Source organism: Phragmites australis, chromosome 7 (assembly GCF_958298935.1).
Source record: "Phragmites australis chromosome 7, lpPhrAust1.1, whole genome shotgun sequence".
Lineage (NCBI taxonomy): Eukaryota > Viridiplantae > Streptophyta > Magnoliopsida > Poales > Poaceae > Phragmites > Phragmites australis.
This window is the reverse complement of record NC_084927.1, coordinates 31578858-31600166: the sequence shown is the minus strand read 5'-3', so window position 1 is coordinate 31600166 and position 21309 is coordinate 31578858. Positions and strand designations below refer to the sequence as shown.

Here is a 21309-nt window from a genome sequence, read left to right as displayed (position 1 = left end):
ATTGCGGCGCCGCAATATCTAACGTGCCAGGTTGGTCACCAGTTGCTCCTGGAGTGTTAAGGTGGTCACCACATGACCGGCATTAAATGTCGGTCATCTCATTGCAGACATCACATGGCCGACGGGCCTGCTTCCGCTGATCTTTACTAGACACTCCGCTTCCTTCTTCTAGCCTCCAGGAGTCTGCGGTCTCCGAAGGTCAGGGGTCTTCGGGCCTCCGGGGTACTCCTAGGTTGGGGTCTTTGGGTCCATCCGAAGCCAAGGATCCAGATGGGTCATGGTCGGAGTGTCTTTGAGCTTAGACGGCCAGATCAAGGGGCGTCGTGGGTCAGCTAGCCCCCTCAAGCTCCGAGAGTCGGTGACCGAGAAGGCTCACGGGCTCTGGAGGCCCTGATTGCCACAGGGGGTCTAGGGCCCTAGGGCTCCGAAGGAGTACTTGATGGTAACTCCCTACAATATCTATGGTCGTGGTATTTCCACCAACAATCCCTGAAATAAACTAGATGATAGGAGCTAAAAAAAAGTAGCTTTTTCTAATTCACTTTTCATGTAGAATTATTTTCTCTGTAGAGTTACTCTAAAGAATCATTAAAAAATAAATTTGAACCACTGAAATTACTTCTTTTAAAGAATCACTTTCTTAAAAAAATTTAAATCAGAAGAGCTCTACATACCCTAAATCCTTAAAAAAAATGGATCTGACTAAAAGCTGCAGGAGTCTAGGAGAGGAGCTAAGCCAGGCACGGGGACGCGCTGCTGCGTGGGATCCAAACTCCGAACACCCGGCCGACACGGCACGGCCCCGACAGCCAGAGCCAGGACGCAGACCAGTAGACCACAGAGACCAAGACGAAGGCAAGCCAAGGAACGAGAGGAGAGCGCTGCAGTGCAGACCTACGTGGAACTAACGAGTTCACATCCACGACGCGGGCCCGAGGAGACTCGGGAGGGCAGCCTTGTCGGGCACCAGCCAGCCAAGCCCTGCGCGTTCCCGTTTCATGTATGCCACTGCCAGTGCCCGGGCCACGTGAGACGCGATCGATTCGATCTAACCTTAGCTTCATTCGACTTAAACAATGGAAACCCGGTCGCTTCGTGCATGTGACGTTGCGACGATTTGATCTTATTTGTACATGGGGGCGTTGATCAATGGCGTTGGCTGGGCAAGCTACGCGTATAACGTGCGACGCACTGATGCTTCTCGCCAAACCGCGTGGAGCAGGTCGTTGCTGCAAGTGATAGCTCCCCCAGTGCCGGTCGTGGCTTCATGGCCCGATTCGTACGTCCATATTTCTAAATCAGGATTGCAATTCGTCAAAGTTTCAAACTGAACTTGCAACGCTGTGTATGCATAGTCAGTTAAACATTGGAGAAACATGTGCTGCTTTGACACTAAGATGGATGTGCGCTGTGTATCTCTCTTGCCCACATCTTTGCATCGCGATGCACAAATGCACATGGTACTATTTGCCGAGAACGAAGGGAAGGCACCTTGATGTCTTTCTGAAATGAGGCGCGGCGTGGACGGGCAGGTAGAGGAAGGGCGAAGGAATCCACACCGACCCACCGAACGCACGCCATGTACCAGAGGGGCGGAGCTGTCCATCGATCGAGCCGCCGGTGCGTGCTCCCTGCACAAGCGCAAGCATCCAGCTATGTCCTCGCGAACGCACATCCGTCACCAGAGAAGCATGTCCCCGGCAAGGAGCAGAGGTGACACGAGCTGGACCCGAGAGCACTTGACTGGCTCGTTCATTCACAATTCATAGGGCAGCGAGAGCCTGCGACTTCTGCAAAAAATAATTGTTCTGTACTGATGATCCACCATTCCTGTGGCCTCGAGTTGTGATGGCAATAGGCAAATCGGCCAACAAGACAGTAAGATTCAGGTGATAAGGCACCATTGGATCGGAAAATAGTAGTCTGTATTGTATACTGCAGTGCTCGTGATGTTACAGTCTTTAAATATAACATTCTTTTGATTTAGAAATAGTAGACGTATTTTTTTAAAGCTAGATCTTTGAAGTTAGATTTTAACTAAAATTTGCTCATTAAATATATCATTTATAGTTACAAAACGTATATAAGTATGCAATATTTTTAATTATAAACCCAATTATACAATTTTTATGCACTATACATTATTATAATTTAATTAAATATTAATCAAAGTATAGAAAATTGATTTTTTTAAAAAAAATACGTATATTATTTCTGAACGGTGGTTACTAAGGGATGGATGAACGTCAAATTCCTAGTGTTTCTGGTATGGATTAGATTCCAGTCTTGTACGGAGGAGTTTGGTTCAGATATCTGACGTCTTTTGTGGTAGAACTGCACCATTTGGATCAGAAATAACGTGCTGTAACCGGGTATGGCGGCTGTAGCCATGGGCGACCAAAATTCTTCAGCGGATTTGCCAAAGGAGCACCAGGTATATTCTGTTTGTACTCCCCAAGAGGCAAAATTTTCGCTCAATCTAACTGCTGGTTGTCAGCCTGGATATTGCCGAGGACGAAGACTTTGTGGAAGAATGCGCTGCATTAGGATTCGATCGGTTGTTGACAAGAACATGGCCAAAATTCCGACTTTTGCAATTTAGAACGCTTGGTTTCAAATCTCTTGAAAGATGCAGGGGAACGAGCATATTGGATCCGGGACGATAATTTACTATATGTACAAATTTTGTCGAAGCATACAAACTAAGACAAAAAGTCTGAAATTTTAATTCGAGTGGTTCGGAGTCTTCGGACATCAGAAGCTCGGGCTCAGAATGTTGAGCAACGAGACTCTAGTGTTGACCAAAGCCCGGAACACCTTCTCGCCGCTGCCGTCGACGTTGGCGATGCACCGTTCCAAGTTCTCGTGGCGCTCGAATGCCGCCTTATGCGCCCTCTCCTCCGGCTTCATGCGGGCATCGGACCGGAGTTGCACGGTGGCAGACTCGTCGTCGTCGCCGCCGTTTTGCTTCTCGGCGGACCGCCGCTTCGCGCGCGACATCCAGCGCACGAGGTCGGCCACCCACCATATGCGGTGGTGGTTGGTTCTCGGTGCGTCTGATGAGGCGGTGAACTTTGCCGGGGCGGTGATCCAGCACGACGTGGAGGCGACGTCGACACGAACGGCGGCGGCGGAGTTGGAGAGGGAGGACAGGCCGGAGAAGACGGCCGCGGAGCCGTATGCCACAGCGACGGTCGCGTCGGCCACCGCGGCTGCGAGGGCCGCGGTGTCGGCGGGGAGGTCCTCCGGCAGCAGCGTGGGGGGCTTGCCAGCCACGGCGCGGACGGCGGCCGCAAGGCGGGGGAGGTCGCGCCCACCGCGTCGCTGCGCGCGCGACGCCGACGCCAGCCTCGCGGGGTCGCCGCGCCGCAGCGCGGCTCGCGTGTCCGCCTGGAGCGCGGCGAGCGCGACCAGCGCCTGGCGGAAGCTGCCGTGCGCGTCCGCGAGGCGGAGGAAGTCGTCGAGCAGCCGCTCCGCGAACGGCGACCTCCCCAGCCGGCGCAGCGGCTCCTGCGCCTGCGGGTGGTGCAGCAGCTCGGGGAGCGACACGAGCACCCGGCCGACCTGCGACGCGGCCGCGGACAGGGACGACGCCGTCGGCGCGTCAGTGGAGGGTGGCGACTGGCCGATCACCAGGCGCAGCGCGGCTACGTCTTCGTCGAGCTGCAGCAGCAACGGGTGGAAGCGGCAGGGGAGGCTGGCCGAACGGATCCGGTACGCGGCCAGCTTGTCGCTCGCGGTTGCCAACGCAAAGGTGTCCGCTGCGGGCTTTCGGGCCGGGAACGAGATGGTGCGTTGGTACCCGGCCATCGCGGTTCTGGCCGCGCGGTGTGGTGTATTCCAATGTTTTTGCCGTGCCGAATGGCGAAGCGGAGGCGGGATTTTAAAGGTGGAGCTGGGACCTGGGAACGCGCGCGGAAGGCGTGCGTGTAGGGTGCCTGCAAGGCGACGGGGGTATCGTGTGCTTTATTATATACAGGGTACACGAGGGCGCGGGGAGCTGGGAGCCGTGGGTTCTGCCACATTGACTGCCCCGTGCGTTGCAGCTGCACGCAGTGCCGGACCGCTAGAGAAAAATCCTATGAGACCAGGTCTCTAGACTCATCAAATTAGGCCTCCTCCAAATCATGACATCGTAGCGACACTAATCTTAAATCATACAACCCCTAATCCAATCCAATTCCTAAACCCTTGCACATACTTTCTATTCCCGATCTAAACTCTAGAACTTCCATCGCAAGAGAGACAAGGAACGTGGCTTCGTCAACAAAGAAGGGGCTCTGGAAGATCGAACAGACTACACACAACTCGGTTTTGCTTTTGAAGATCAATAATTTGCATAATGCTCTGCTCTAGAAACAGTTTTATCTGATTTTGGCAAATACTACTTAGATGTTACAAGGATTGCCCGGGGTTTATGTGTGTGCTCCAACGAATCTAGAATATGAGATCATGGATACATCAGATAAAAGTGTCAGACTGAATTGAAAAACGCCGCAGCATGATCAGGGAAGCAAATTTATATCAACCATTAATCTTGTCAGGATGATCCTCATTGATGTGATTATTGGTGAAAGAAAATGACTTCCACCAACAAAGTTGGAGATGGAGTCGACTACGTGGGTGAAAGAGGTGGAGCCGTCCGGAGACCCCGACGGCGGAAGCTGGATACAGAGTCGACGACATGGCCGAGGGGGCTATCAGCGAGCCCCTAGCGATAGCCAAAGGTGGAGCTGACGATAAGGCTAATGGGGGTAGTTCGTCACCCCCTTAGCCGTGGACGCGGTGGGCTCATCAAAGGTTGGGCCGACCGGAACCCCCTATGGTGGTAGCCAGAGACGAGGTTGATCTCGATTCTTGCACCAGTCTTGTGCAAGATCGGTCAAGTCTTTTGGAGCTAGTGAAACTCTGCAAGCTGTACAGTATTGATCAAGCCTTTTGGCTCCTTGACTTCTCGACCCTCCTCGCGCTTTTCAGCCACAAGCGGGCGAAGGGTGCGTTCTATTAGTGCTATTGTCATGACTTTAGCCAAGGCAGGGAAGCTCCTAGGGCGGTTATACCACATGTGGGTCTATGTACTCATGTATATATGTATGTGTGTACATGTATGTATGTATGTATGTATGTATGTATGTATGTATGTATGTATGTATGTATGTATGATACATATGTATGTATGTATGTAACCCAACCCCCTTGCATTCTGCTGCTGCTAGCGGCTGGAGGGTGCAATTTTTTAGGGGTGCTTAGTTGCGTTAGGTGTGAGCAAAGCTAAACTCTTCGTTGGCTAGTGGTTTGATGCAACATATCTATGGCACGGAGCTATGCCTTCAAGATGTCGGGGGTCTATATCTCTCCGACATGTAGCCGGATGGTCCATACCTCTCCTACGTGAGGAGGGTTCACACCTCTGCAGCACGTAGTTTAGGCCTTAAAAGATGCTAGAGGGTCCATGTCCTCGCCAGCACGGAGGCTATGCATTCAAGATGTTGGTGGGTCCATTCAGCTCTCGCATGTAGACAATGCCTAAAAGATGCCGGAGGGTCCATGTCCATGCCGGCATGGAGGCTATACCTTCAAGATGTCGGTGGGTCCATACCGCTCTGGTACGTAGCCAATGCCTTAAAGATGACAAAGGGTCCATGTCCACACCGGCACGGAGGCTATGCCTTCAAAATGCTGGTGGGTCCATACCAATTCGACACGTAGGCAATGCCTTAAAGATGTCGGAGGGTCCATGTCTACACCGGCACGGAGGCTACGCCTTCAAGATGCTGGTGGGTCCATGTCACGTCCGATTTTATTAGACAAAACCATATACGGCTTATGTGTGCTCAGGATATTTAACACACGTAAGGATGTCACAGGTAAAGTAACAAAAGCAATACTTTAAATTAAATAAACATTAAACTCTTACAGCAATCGACATATATTGTCTTTTAGGAAGATATCTGCAGTAGAACAGAAGCACTGGTGCACAACAACACCATAGGCAACCGACCAGGAGATACGCGTCTAGAACATCAGAACCTCGTCTTGATAGTCTTCAACATCTTCACTCATTGAGCATGCTATTTTCCCTATATCATATGGTATAGGAAAAATAGCATGTGTGAGCACATCAACAAGCATAGAGAAAAATAACAATATGCAGGCCTATAACAATGATAGGCTAACACATAGGTTTATTTGCATAAATATGAGCGATAAAAGATAGTAAGTAAAAGCATTAAATAAAGTGAAGATTAACCACACTTTCCACCAACATCACCACTAAAGTCAAAATCTTACGCAAAACCTTCACCACACATACCATCTAGTACCATTGTAACCACATCTATGACCATAACCAAAATCATTTCAACACCAACTAATCATGTGAGGATCCAAGTCTCTCATGGCCGTGAGCATGACAGAATATCAGACTTTATACTTTGTAGAGGTTGTCCAGCTTTTCCCACGAGACGTGATTTCGTCTCCTGCAAGCAAGTGACTAAATCCTCCATTATGCCCGTGTTAGCTAGACGTCTACACACTTCCAAGGTGTGCGGCCACGAGATCACTGCAAGGCTGTTATAAAGTTTCCTCCACATTGTGCATGCCCGCTGAGGTTTCATCGCCGTCAAAGTGGCGTCAAACCACCCAGAAGCCCCCTCTTATGCCTTGTAGTTCCAGAAAGAATTACTCTTCCCTTTCACTACACATCACTTACCACTAACTAAATGGTTGTAGCTTAAAAGCCTTCCCCACACAGCCACTCTTACGGTTTGGCACATACATGTTGGAATCCACAAATTAATAAGCCAGGCCCCCCATAAGAGCTCATGGTTGGTACGATACTTCTTAGGTTGTTGCTCTACGAACCGGTTCTTACTTAGGTTACTTGAGCAAATACTAAACCAACAACATAACTACGATCATCATCAACACCTCTTGCTCAAGGCCTAAGGTTCCATGTTGCTATGCCATTGTTCAATTAACAATCATTATTGCATAAGTTCATTAATCAAGTATAAGACACTTCAAAATATTCTCGACAGCATGGCTAAGCAATTCTACCCATGAAAGACGTATAATCATAAACCGATGAGGCCTTCACTAGCATCAGCGTCTATGTGGCCTCGATGGCACATCTAGCGTTGCTGCACCGCGCGGGGTGCAGCCATCTTGGGGTGCTGGAGCAACCAGTCCCTGATTCCGCGGTGGAGGCCATCCTGTCCAAGGTGCTCCCAACGGAGGTCCGTGCAGCGGTGGTCGGGTTTCGCTAGGGCATGTGGACGAAGAATGGCCGGTCGGCGATGCTGCAATTCATAGCATATTGCCTAAGGCCAAATCGGCATCACATGTCCTTTCTTTGGAGCCATCATTTCTTGAGACTTGACCTGATCTGGCTCCCCCACCTTGATCTCTTGTACCACATTTGTCAAGGTAGCATCTTTTTCAATCTAGATTACCTCTTTAAAATATTCACTGTTTTGCTTGAGGAGGTCTTTAGTCAATGTGGGAGCCAAAGCATCATTGTCCAGAGCACCACACCTGATCAACCCTATAGGATGGACACCTTGAATTTTAGGGTCCCTTTCTAGCATCTCATCAGATAAAAGATCTTCATCATCCTCACTAACTTCCAGATCATTCAATGCATCAGTTTTCTCTATATTCATAATTCCACTTACTTTATCACTCCCGATACTATTTAAGAGGAATCAAACCATGACTTCCACCAACATCAGAGGGTAAAATGTCAGCACTTCCTCCAATAGTTTGAGCCATAGCAAACTGGGTTTGTCCAGAACCTTGCATCTTTGGAGGAGTAGATTGAGACTGATCATGTATCAGCCTCAAAGAGGAAGCACTCTTGAGATAGATTTTGCCCCCACTAGTAAAAACAAATGTAGAAACAGTCCCCTTTTCAACATTAGTTTTGGCCTTCTTAGGAGTCCTCTCACTAAGATTAGGCTCTACAGGAGGACATGGATCCTCTGCATTAATAACGATTAATGCAGATAATTACTATTTTGCACAGTAATATGAGTCTGTTGCTATAGTTCTCAGCATTCATTAATCACCGTTTACTGTGGATTACTATAGCAACAGTGTTTGATTCTATTGTAGCGTGGATTTGTACTGTAGCACATGGTACTATAGCAATACTGTATCAATTGATCCAATCCATCCATCTCCAAATCAACGGTTGTGGAGTGCCCCTAATGCACTCCATTGTAGCTCTCTGCAGTTGCCAGAGGATCCCGATCGTTTGCAGGATGTTTCTCTTTGTCAATGTCAATTGGGACAATAACAGATTCATTTTGAGGTGGTTCTTCCACAGGAATTTCTCTTTCAAATAAGAAATCATGGAAAAATAAGCCATCTGGCATAGCCAAGCAACCTTCAACTACCGCAGAGACTTTTTTTAACATCTATACATCCAATTTTCAACCTCACAAATTCCTGCTTGTACATGCTAGCTTTATCAATTTCCAGTGTAATACCAACCAGAGAACCCACATAGGCCAAGACTAGCTCAGACCTGCACTCATGAGGGATTCTTCTAACACGAAACCAAGCCACTTGCAAAGCACCTTTAGCACTAACAGCAGGATTCCAATTAGAAACAATAATTTCAGCTTTAGCCCTTCTCATCCCCATAGAAGTAAAATGGGACCACTCCTCTAGCTTTTTAGCATTAGGAAACCACACACTGTATTGAGTTTCTGACCATTTTTTAGCATGGCGTCTCCAAAGAGCTACCAAAAATGTTTTGGAACTTTTGTTCAATTTTTTGAGTCGTCACAGAGCCCCACTGTTATCATAGCAAGGCTAGCACGTTCTTTCACAGCATAAACATTAGGAACATTCTCAATAAAGAACTCCCATTGTTGTTCAGCACTTTGAGTCCTACACATAGGTGCAATGAACTCCCATGGTTGGCGCTCAAGATAGAGTCGAGACCCATGCCCTTCACGATCACACCGAACACATCTAACAACCACAAAATAATCTCTTGCAAGATGATCAAAATATCCACAACTATAGAAAGCCCCAACATCAAGATTACCACCCCCAATCCCTATTCCACTAAGAAGAAGAAGATTTATGAACTGCCTGAGAAGATCCAGATCACTTATAATGTTTTGAGGTGGATTAAGGTCAGAGATTGGCGGTAACACATGTTTTCCTCCCTATCATCATGCATCCCTTGATATCTCTTAGATCGCATCTCTGGACGATGATCCAGGCGACCTCTATTGGTATCACCAGCAGCAACCGCCCAAGGATCTGGAGCCTAATGCACAAGGATTGAAGAAGAGTTAGCATTTTTGAGAACCCTGACTTGGATCCAGATCAGAACGAGGACCATATCCCACTAGCTGCCAAGTGTGACCCCCCTCAGAACGTCCAAATCCACTTCAAGCCGTAGTATGGCCATCTCTGTGCCCAAATCTTCCATCTCGCCGAGATCCCCAACCTTGCCGCCCCGCCATAACCACCAGAGCAACAAGTTTGTATCGAGGTGGAGGTGAAGCTACCACTTGGGAGAATGATCTCGTATCTCCGATGATAGATCCACTCCAAACCAAGGAATCAAGTGAAGAAGGAGATTTCTAGAAGTGTTGAAGTAGTCTCCCAAAAGTGGGATTGAAAGAGAGAGGCGCAATCAGTGGAACCCTAGAGTTCTCCACAGTTAAAGGAGGAGGGATCTCCACTAGACCGTGGAAGCTTGAAACTACCCTTCGGGAGGACTCTGGCCCCGCCCTCAGAGACCGAGCGCTCACCAATGGTGGACCATCCCACTCCATCGGCGCATGTCCTAAGATCCCTGGGAATATTCGAGTGTTCACCCACGTCGCTTCGCACGCCCCAGGAGCGCGCGACCTCAACCGCGTGAATGTCACATATCTGAAAGCCTCTCGAGGGAGAGAGAAACGATGTGCCGCAATCTCCCTTTTCATGGCCACCGATGGAAGCACGGTAGCCGGCGGTGGTCACCCCGGCTGGACAAAACGAGCGTAACTGTCGTCCCTCATGCCAACAAGATATGTGTCGAAACTATCTTGGTGATTCATAGATGGCAAGGAGGAGAGCACAGTTTTGTGTCACCTATCATGCTTCGAGCTCATTTCTTTAGATATTTTCCTAAGCGATTAAGGGCATATTTGTTAGAGCTCTAGCTCCAATAATTTCTAAAGCTAGGGATGACTAGCTTTAGAAATTCTTAGAGTTGGAGCAGTGGATAGATTGAGGTACTTTATTGAGTCATCTTGTTTTTATTTTGCACTGAAAATAGATCTTTAAATCATTTTATTTTATCTTACAAACTCCAAATCTTATATGGATCTCGGAGCTAAGCTCTGTCAAACAGAATCTAAGCTTGATGTGGACAATTTTGATAGGATCCGCAGAGGAGACAACCTTTGTCCATGATTCATGAATGAGCTCGTGGAAGCCTTCCATTTGAACCTGAAAGTTCTCAACCGGAAACATGAATACCTTGCCATGAAAAGTTCCTTGCGAGGAGAGGAGAGTGGTCAGACATGAGGGTTGTAGATCTCCTGTCAAATTTGTTTAAAAAATGCAATTCCTCTTTTAAATTTTACTGTGAAGAGAGGATGAGAGAAGCTTGAAGGTTGGGTTGCTCGCCATCTTGCTTACTAACGGATAGACGTCAAATAGAAGTTCCTTTAGAACACAATGGTTGCGCCGGAGCCAGGCGGTCGGATCCTAGTACACATCATTTTGCCTTGGCTCAAAAACACATATCATTTTGTCCGGCCATGCAGAGGACAATGAGCAATGACATCCTAGCATTTAAAAGTTTGAGTTTCAATGAGAAACATCCATTTAAAATGTTCGAAATCTAGTTAATTAATTTCAAAATGAAAGTCCAGAAGTATTTGAAATTCAGATCTTTTGTATAAGCGCAAAATCTAGTTATTTCAAACTGGATGTCCTGAAATGTAGTTGAAATTCAGATTTGCCATATAACCTTTCCCAAAATGAAACTAGTTTTCAGTTGGAAATTAAAATTCCTCCTAATTTCTTATAATTCAGCACCGGAATCAGCCAATCGGATCCTACTACCACACATCATTTTGCCTTGGTTCGGGAAACGCATATCATTCTGTCCGGCCATGCAGAGCGTGCACAATGTGATGATACTGTCGCCAAACTTACCGCCCTGGCAACGCTCACTGAATATGCTCCATCAAGCTGCCTCGAGAAGAACACTATTTCAAGTTCCAACAGAAGATTCTGCGTGGTGCTGGAACTGTTATTGCGAGAACGTAGCACGTAGGATAGGTGCGCAGTGCTGTATATTCCCCTGCCCCCTGGGAGGCTGGGACACTCGCAGCATGGACCCATGGACACCAGTCAGGCAATCACCGCTCACCAGCCAAGCCTCCTCGCAGGGCCAGACTCGCACGAAACCGGTTCCTCTGACGTTGGTGGAGCAACCTCATATGTGCACAGTAACTCGTGAGAGGTGCTACAGTTCTCTGATGTAGCACAGTAGCGAATTTTACTGTTCATTAATATACTGTACCGATTTTACTGTTCGCATACCTACTGTAGCGTCATATCTTGTCCGCCCATTTGTGATCGAACGGCTCAAACCTGCCCAACTGCTCTCTGACGTCAAAATCTTCAACCTCAGAGGATCTCGTTTCGACTCGCACACCGTCGGTGCAGAACTCACACCCAACTCTAGGCGTATGGTTTAGCCATTTTACGCACGCATATATGCACCGCATGGTATGCCATAGATATGCTTACACGTGAAGTATGATGAGAAGTCGTGTATCTCGGACCGTGTGATCGACTGCCTCGATTAATCTGGAACATGAGAAAGGCGAGATCGCGACGCCTGTGTTGACCTCTGGCTCTTGAACGGCCGATCAGCTACACGGCAACTGAATACTGTATATGACTTGAGCTAACTCTAGCTGCGTGTATGGTCACTGGTCACTGGTCAAAACTCATGACCCGTAGCCATTCTGAAAGTGACTCGGAGAGCTCATCTCGACATCTCGTGCTGTTCCTCGTGACGCCAACGGCGCTCTCTCAATTACCATCTCCTGACCGGCACTTGCGGCTGCGGTTGCGGTTCTCAACACTTCTTGTTGACCTAATTAGATGGATATTTTGAGACCTGAAACAAAAGGTAAACACACATGGCGAAGAAGTCAGATCAGATGAAAAGAAGAACTGACGAAGAAAAAGTCAAGTTCCTGGAAGGGTATGGTCTTAGTAATAAAGTACTGAGGAAAATTTGAGACACAATCGCGCCGTGCTAACTATTTAAGATGGGGTATTTGGGGTCTATAGCATCACTGTTGGCCTGTCGCACACGGCACCATTGCCTATTATTTATTGACGAATGAGGTCAATAGTTACAAGACTGCGAGTGTAATTTAATCCAGAAAGGAAATGGTATTGTTTGGCTCCTGTTCTTAATCTTGGAGTAGCTAAACTGCACAAGCAAAATAAAGCTTTCCGTTAGATCAACAACCATATCTCGTGACTAGCAATAGAAAGAGAGCAGAGCTCCTCGTGATTTATATATTAGAGTTGCCAAAACGAAAAGAAATGGAATATTTGCCCGTCGAGTGCGGCCTATATCCAATATTGATTCAGGTCCGGCGTATTTAAATGTTTCAACACGGATGCAGCCAAAAGACCAGTCAATTTTGAGATTTGTTGAGAGCTGAGGCTAGAGACCAAGACTTGTTTTTGCAAGCCTCTCTGCCCCGAAGAGCAATCCCAAGTGGATATACATGAATACTGATATAATCTACAGTTTTTTTTTGGTTTTTTTTTTTTGCTTTGATTAGGACTAGTGATCAGTTGTGAAGCACACGAGCATTTCACATATTTTTGTTTGATATATTGTTCGAGTGACATGCATCATTGCATGGTGCAAAGAAGGGGAAGTTGGTTTGATTAATCTTTTTGTTACAAATATGCCAAGAAGCAGTTTGGAGCTTGAATGGTGCAAAGAATTTTGAGCATATACATGTCTGATTCTATGTTTCTTTCAATCATGATAGCAAAGTCACAACAAATGTTTCCTCGGAAAAATAAAACAAAAATGTCAGTTTCAATTGATTGAAAGTAATAAAACTAATGTGATGAAAACTAGTGATGTCAGCGTTAGGCGCCCCTGCATGGCATGCATAACAAACCGACTGAAGAATAAAAGAAGGGCAGAGGTAATAAGTTCTATAAACACTAGTGGACTAAAAACACAATACGATATGCAGCGATAATAGCATTGATTCGAATTTAGATGTGAAAGACGAACGCTTAGGCCGAAAGGAATCGCCGTCTGGTAGGAGATAGAAAGCAATGCGCCAAGGACCGTTTTGTTTCTGCAGACAAACATTCAGCACTGAATAACTAACTATACTTGGAAAGTGAGTGCTCCCTTTGACGAAAACCTCACATATTTGCCTCTCAGAAGTCAGAAGAAAAGAACCAAGAATATGGAAACAAAGTGTTGCTCGTTAATTGTTACAGCATGATCAATCCGAGAAAGCGAAGCCTCCAGGATGACAACAATTTGTTGCAGAAAAACCCATGCTATGTCTTTATCTTTTTTATGTTTTACAAGGACAGGACACAGGTGGCATGGACAGTCACTGTGTTTAATTCCCCCGGACAAATTCAGATGTCATCGATGTTATGCTGATCTATAGTAAACTCAAGAACAAGGCATACGCAAATGCATCAACTATGCATTTCTCATGTAAGGAAGTAATAGGTTGGGTCCATCAGATGCCAGTACATTCTTTTGACAGCAATTACCAAGCAGCACATGCTGTGTTTTAACTGAGAAACGCAAAGCGAACAGCTTGCCAAGGTAACAAAAAAGGGGGGCGACCTGCACCACACGGAAGTTCAATAGCTATGCTAACCGTATGTCAGGAGCATGTTTCGTGACCATTTCTTTTTGCTTTGGATGCCGTCCAAGTGTGGTTTCCATGTAAAGAAAAGAATGTCCAATGATGGTTGGGATCCTTCAATCATGTTTACCAAAAGGCATATCCCTTGATGGAAGCAAAGGGCTGAGAGGAGGAACAAAGGTGAATGCGTCAGTTCAAGCCCAGATAGAGATAGGCCCTCGTTTATCGACTAATCTGTACCCGGGTTTTTCCTAACGTGGTCGTTTAAGGGCCTCACCTCAACCACCAGGCTCGTTCCATTTAAGCCCATCATGTACTTTCTCCCGTCCGTCCGTGGTAGATGCTCTCCCGTTTTGAACTGTGCTTGTGCCTGTGCCTGGATGTCGGCAAATGCTACCGGGATCCGCGCAGCAGGGCGTGCGTCGCAGCTGCAGGTTGCACACGCGGGTTGTTGTTCAGCCGCGCCGAGAATTTGGGGGGCGGGGTGGAGATTTCAGAATTCTAAACTAAAGGTGGCCACGGGGCGGGTCAAATAGGCTGGCACAGGGCCATTTTAGTTTGGTCCAGACACGGCGGTTTAGCTTGGATCTTGTAGGTTGGTACGGTTTATTTTACTGTTTATATTTTTTAATATTTTATATAATTTATTTAGATTTAATACTATATATGATACGTTGTGTAATGATAGTTCGTTTGGCTTCTAAATAAAAGATCGTATGTTCGATTACAGGTTAAGTTTTTATGATATTTTTTAATTTTTTACACACTGACGGGCTAAAAAAAGTCATCGAGCATACCGTGTCACGGTCAGCACGGTACGATTCGGTCTTAAGTGGGTCATGCCTAAGCTGAAATCGCGACACATGGATCAGCATGACACGAACCGTTTAGCGAACGAGTATAAACGAACTGTACCTCAATGAACTCATGCCGTATTGGATCGAACCGTCCATTTAGCCACCTATGTTCAGAACCAGCGCGCCACGCATTAGCTTCATGAGACTGAAGATGCGCGAGACCGGTTGCCCTTTAAAACGTCCCATATGAGTGAAACTGATTCCCACTAAAAACTTGCTTTTTTAAGCCACTACGATCGTCGTCCATCATTATTTCTGCCGTTTTCCCAACTTTCTTCTGCCTACTTCTTTCGCCTTTGTCTTTTGCAGCTAGTGAGTGACCTGCAATGTGTGCGGCGTGCCTTAGCCTGCTCGACCCATCAGCTGACAGCCGATATCCATTTCGTCATGCGAGTTTCTAGCTCCTTTTGACAAGTCCACACCTGTATGGGCTAGGCCGCATACCCCCGGTACGGTTGGTGTGCTTCACAATTGTCAAACGCTTCGTAACTAACACTGCGAGACCTGTGCCGACCCTTCACCCTTGGTCACCAAAAACCATCAAAGATCGGTAGTTGTACAACAAAACTTCTGTCAAAGTCATGCCTGCTACAGAAGGACCTGAACCTTGTTTTGTCAACAACCTAAACCTCACAGCATCTCTACGACTCTACCTCTGGATTGAAATTCCTTCAAATATATGGCTACGTTGGTTACTTTTGTACTGAAAATAACTTTATTAGATTGTGATTGTGATTTTGATGATGCATAATAATACAGTTAATGAGATTAACATGTTTATTAAGAATATATATTAATAAGTCTTTGGTCTTATAGATATAATATATTAAAAAGTTATCATAGTCGGGACAAAATTTGATTGAATTGGAGAAGTCATAGTAAAAATGACTACACCGTAAGGTCCAGCGCAAAGGAGTTGTGAACGCCAGAGTATTTTTTTGCCGGGTGTTTTTACACGCCGAATGATCTGACGATGTGGAGATATGAACGCGGAGCATTTATGAGTTGAAACTCAAGGATGGTACACACCGGAAGGTACGATGATTGAAGTGTGCACGCCAAAGTATACGCTGAAGCATTTGTTGTAGAGAAGATGTCAAAGTCCGGTTTGGAGTAGTTTAACACGTCGAATGGTCCGACGATAAAGCAAAGCAATGCCGAAGTATTTTGCACTCAGGAAGGCGCGGAATGGCTCAGTTGAACATGCCAAAAGGTCCGACGATGAAACTGGTGAACACATCGAAGCATCCATGTTCATATTGGTTTTGAATAGAGTTCCAATGGCTAGTTTTTGGAAGGTGTACACGCTAAAAGTTTCGGTGAGTACAATCTATCTACACCGGAACATCCGGCGTATACAAAGAATTTGAACCATTGTGGCAACGGGTAGTCTGCGGGGTTGAAACTATAAATACCCCTCCACTCAGTCATTTGAAGGTGTTGGAGTCTAGAAAAGCTCATATACACTTGAAAAGATATTTAAGCCATCAAGTTACTAAAAGTGATCATCTAAGGTGATTAAACACAACATTAGATAGTGATTAGTGCTTATAGACCTAGAGATAAGTGTTGCTAAGTGCTGCAAACTAGAGAGTGGATCAAAGAGTGATCCAACCTTGTATCGAGAGGTACGGTAGCATCTTGGAGTCTTGGTGACTCGCTGTTACCTTGAACCTTGGTGGCTCAAACTTGTTGACCCTCTGACTTGGTATGAAGCGATAGCAAGAAGTGTGTATAGGGACACCGAGGTCTTTTTCTCGGTGTTTAAAACACCGAAGTTAAGATATCGTATAAGTGATCAAAAGAGAGGTTAGTGGTGAGACCTTATCTTGATGGCTTGGTTGCTCATCGTGTTTGAGGGCTGTCGTGCTGGCCTGGTAACTCAAGAGTTATGACTGGAAGAGTCTTGACGATCGAGAGCATATCTTTTGTAGAACTCTAACGTGGAATAGGTGTGACTTGTGTGCCACATTATATTATTTATGTCAAGTTTATTTTCTTTATTTTATTTATGTTTATATATTTATATAATTGTATTTTATCTTTCTAAGTAGGTTGTAAATCTTTTTGAATCGTAGAATAGTCACGCTAAATAAATCTAGATCGTATTTAGATAAAAATTAATATAAATTTATCTTGTAAAGTTTTTAGAATCATTAATTTTTATATATCCTAATTCACCAATCTTTTATTACTTCATCGTTCCTCACATCTTTCATCACTGGATTCATGCCCTTTTGAAGTGCTTGGACGATATTCAAATCAGGACCGATAGTTGTGGGGGTGATCTTTGTAAATGGTGTTTGGTGATTCAGGATGACAACATGCGTCGCATTTCTTTCTAGCTTCCAATTTGCCATTTTGCCACCTCTGCATTTGGCTGTCACATTTCATCAGCACAATTTTAGGTTGGGATTGGGTAAGTACTTACTATCACAGAACATAGCGGTGCCACTTGCTGCACCCCATGGATAGATGGAATCTTGTTTTATCAGCTTCCATGGAAATGAACGAAGATATATATGCTGAATCTCCTCTTGATGACTCCAACATGGTCTAATCCCTGCTAAAGATGTGAGCACTCAGACGCTTCGACAATATCCTACACGAATCCCTTGACACAAAAACAAAAGCAGTGGAGTGCCGTGGAATAATGAATGTTTTTGTAAACGAAGAGAGTTGCCTATTATATTAAAAAGGAGGAGCCACGGAATAATGTGGCTGATCGTCGAATCATGCACGCGATTTGTCGACGGTGGTAGAAATCGCCGCACCCAGTTGTTGAAGTTCAGTTATCCGAATTAATTGTCTCACCGAAGAGGCAGAGACGCATGGATCCGCTCATGTCCAGCCGTTCGGGAGCTGATGCAGACACCAGCAGGCATATTGCACACACATGCATGTCATTGTGGCCCGACAATTTGACTTTCCGTTACCACGAGAAGCCGACAGCAACGCCAATGTCATCGATCAGTCGAAGCAAATGATTTCTACCGCGGTAGTTGTGCAGGGGACTCTGCTGTCTGCTCCAGTAGCGACATCGTTACGGCTACACCCGCTCTGCTCACAGACCCCGGCGCACAACGTCCGGACCTACGCTGCATGGTTCACCATTTCACCAACCCCGTGAACGAGAGAGACACCACCTATAAATTCCGAGTCCCGTGAACCGCTGCAGGAACAAAGAAACTGAATCGCGCAGGGTGAGCAGTACAGGCACAGCCAACAGTTGGGCGCGTGCAGCAGTGCACTGGAGCGCGCGGCCATGTCTTCGCCCAAGGAAGCGATCAGCGAGGTGCAGTCGGCACCTCCGACGCCGCCACCGCCGGTGTCCACCCCGCCGTTGCGGATACACTCCCCGGTGCCCAGCCAGTCGCCACTGCGGGCGATGGCGACGCCGCTCGCGAGCCCCGTCAAGAAGGCGGTGGCGAGCGTCAGGGGTTACCTGGAGGAGGTCGGCCACATCACGCGGCTCGGGGACCCGCGCGACGCCTGGCTGCCCATCACCGAGTCCAGGAGCGGCAACGCCTACTACGCCGCGTTCCACAACCTCAGCTCTGGCATCGGCTTCCAGGCGCTCGTGCTCCCGATCGCCTTCGCCTTCCTCGGATGGTGCGTGGCGTGCTGACGCTTCTAGGCTCCTAGCTAGTGCTGTTCCATCGAGTATGCGCATGTTTCTTCGTTGCGCCATGGTTTAGACAGCGATGTGTTGTTTGGTTCTTGCAGGACGTGGGCGATCGTCTGCCTGACCCTGGCGTTCGTGTGGCAGCTCTACACGCTGAGGTTGCTCGTTAAGCTCCACGAGCCCGTCGCGGGTGGCACCCGGTACAGCCGATACATGCACCTCGCCACGACCGTTTTCGGTGCGCGCGCCCCTCAATTCCCGCCCTTCTTTCAGACTTGAACGGCAACGTCATGCGTGATTTAATCGATGGTTGTTTTTGTTCTGTGCTGACGCATGGTTTGGCTCTTCAGGCGAGAAATGGGCGAAGATCCTCGCGTTGCTCCCGGTGATGTACCTTTCCGCGGGGAACTGCACGGCGCTCATCATCATCGGCGGCAGCAGCATGAAGATCCTGTTCAACATCGCGTGCGGCCCGGTGTGCCTGGCGCGGCCGCTGACCACCGTGGAGTGGTACCTCGTCTTCGTCTGCGCGGCCGTGCTGCTGTCCCAGCTCCCCAACCTCAACTCCATCGCCGGCGTGTCGCTGGTGGGCGCGACCGCGGCCGTCGGCTACTGCACCATGATCTGGGTCGTGTCCGTGGCCAAGGGGAGGGTGGCCGGAGTGTCCTACGACCCGGTCAAGGCCCCGAACGATGTGGACGGCGCACTTGGGATCCTGAATGGCCTCGGAATCATTGCCTTCGCTTTCAGGGGGCACAATCTTGTACTAGAGATTCAGGTAAGCCAAGAAATGTATATCTTTTTCCAATGCATAGATAGCACTCCATTGCTTGTGTCCATTGAATTGATGAAAAAAGGTCACTGAGTGTGTTTGCTTTGCAGGGCACGATGCCATCAACTCTGAAACATCCTTCTCATGTGCCCATGTGGAAGGGTGTCAAGGTAGCCTATGTCATCGTTGCGCTTTGCTTATACCCCGTCGCTATTGGTGGCTTCTGGGCTTATGGCAACCAGGTGCTTGCCGCACACCTGACCTTCGAGTAATATTTGAGATGGTTGATTGGTTATCAGTGATCGAATTGTAAGGTTTGCGGTACCGTTTGTTTCACGCAGATACCTCCCAATGGCATCCTGAGCGCTCTGTACAAGTTCCACAGCCGCGACGTGTCCCGGCTGGTGCTGGGGATCGCCACGCTGCTGGTGATCATCAACTGCTTGGCCACGTACCAGATCTACGCCATGCCGGTGTACGACAACATGGAGTCCGGGTACGTGCACAAGAAGAACCGGCCGTGCCCGTGGTGGCTGCGCTCGGGCTTCCGCGCCTTCTTCGGCGCGGTCAACTTCCTCATCGCCGTCGCGCTGCCGTTCCTGTCGGAGCTCGCCGGCCTCCTCGGGGGGGTCTCGCTGCCGGTCACGCTGGCGTACCCGTGCTTCATGTGGGTGGCGATCAAGAAGCCGGGCAAGGGCTCAGTGAGGTGGAACATCAACTGGGCTCTCGGAATCCTTGGCATGGGCTTAAGCTTTGTGCTCATAGTTGGAAATCTGTGGGCTCTTGTGGAGAAAGGCTTGCGGGTGCAGTTCTTCAAGCCTGCGGATTTCCAGTGAAAACATGCGAATCTGTCAAGTCATAGGATTCTTAATGCAATGTAATGTTATTATATCTTAGTATTGTTTTCCTGAGAAATGTATGATGCTATATTTTGAAATGTTGAATTTTCGGGAAGCAAAGTTGAATCAACGTATTAATTAGCCAGATTGCTCGTGCAATTGCACGCCTATTTTATATTTTTCTTTGGTTTTGAATTTGTTTTTTCCTATACAATTACGTGGCCTCATAATAAGGGCACACGATTGCACAACGAATATAATGGTACATTGATTCATGTACTTATAGCTTGATATACAATTACGTGGCCTCGTAATAAGGGCACACGATTGCTCGGGGTCACCTACCTCCTCGGAGGCTATCAAAAGTCAGTCGATATGATCGATCACAGTATCTTCAGGTGTTGGACGAACTTGAACACTGCCAGACCAAAACAGCAAGTCGAAGGAAGGAAACGTCTAACTAAGGCAGTCGTAGAAATACACTTGTCGCTGGTTGTTGTCCCTCGTCGACCGCTCCAGATCCCTCCGCACCGCCAGTAGTTTCACTCGGCAAGCTACTCAAAGAAACAGGTCACAAACCACGCAGGAATCAGCTGGTTGAGTCTCACTTGAATAGCCTAGGACTATACAAGGATAGGTTGTGGTAAGGCCGACGCACCTCGAAGATAGGCATGTCAACGGGGAAAAATCCTGCGGGGAATGGGTAACCATCCCCGTCCCCGCTCGTGGGGAAAAAAAATTTCCCATCCCCACCCCCGCGTGGGGAATGGGTACCCGACGGGGTCCCCGTCCCCGCTATCAAGAAGGAATTTTGGGCTGGGCCGATTGGAGTTAGGCAGAAATTTTCGGGCTGGACCAATTGGAGTTAAATAAGCTCAGCTTAATAAAAATAAAACTTAATATCCAGGGCCTGCGGGGAAACAGGGACGGGGGATGGGGAACCATCCCCACTCCCGCCATACCCGACGGGGAGGATTTTTTCCTCATTAAACTCCCCGTGGGAGAAAAAATGATCCCATCCCCGTCCCCTAATAGGGGAATTCCCCATCGGGGAACGGGGATCGGGGCCCGTTGATATGCCTACTCGAAGATCACTCTGTAGGATCTCTTGCTCAACCACAAAACTAACTTCACACTTGGCCACTACTTCCTAACTGCGCTGGTCGTTGGTGTCATCGATAGATGTGGTCGGGGGCTTGGAGCGAGCATGAGGGTCAGTAAATTATAGAACTCAACGACCACAACAGGAACACAAGCCCATCAAAGAAATAAAAAAACTCCATCCAGGTATGATACAAGCCTAAGTTACAAT

General features: G+C 47.5%; 2 protein-coding genes across 2 annotated transcripts; one reads left to right on the top strand and one right to left on the bottom strand.

Moving 5' to 3' along the window:
• Positions 1–2573: 2573 nt before the first annotated feature.
• Positions 2574–3928, bottom strand: LOC133923623 (uncharacterized). Its single transcript, XM_062368906.1, has one exon. It carries the CDS (start codon positions 3808–3810, stop codon positions 2755–2757), a length of 1056 nt encoding a protein of 351 aa, XP_062224890.1. The 5' UTR covers positions 3811–3928; the 3' UTR covers positions 2574–2754.
• Positions 3929–17824: 13896 nt separating this feature from the next.
• Positions 17825–20178, top strand: LOC133924758 (lysine histidine transporter-like 8). The gene is made up of 5 exons (XM_062370448.1): positions 17825–18373; positions 18488–18624; positions 18737–19164; positions 19269–19400; positions 19500–20178. Exons 1-5 carry the CDS (start codon positions 18027–18029, stop codon positions 19992–19994), a joined length of 1539 nt encoding a protein of 512 aa, XP_062226432.1. The 5' UTR covers positions 17825–18026; the 3' UTR covers positions 19995–20178.
• Positions 20179–21309: the final 1131 nt, after the last annotated feature.

Excerpts from the sequence above, each read along its gene's own strand:
- LOC133923623 (XM_062368906.1), bottom strand. The coding sequence starts at position 3,810 with ATGGCCGGGTACCAACGCACCATCTCGTTCCCGGCCCGAAAGCCCGCA.
- LOC133924758 (XM_062370448.1), top strand. The coding sequence starts at position 18,027 with ATGTCTTCGCCCAAGGAAGCGATCAGCGAGGTGCAGTCGGCACCTCCG. Across the intron at positions 18,374-18,487 it reads GCCTTCGCCTTCCTCGGATG|GACGTGGGCGATCGTCTGCC; the intron begins GTGCGTGGCGTG and ends TGGTTCTTGCAG. Across the intron at positions 18,625-18,736 it reads CCTCGCCACGACCGTTTTCG|GCGAGAAATGGGCGAAGATC; the intron begins GTGCGCGCGCCC and ends TTGGCTCTTCAG.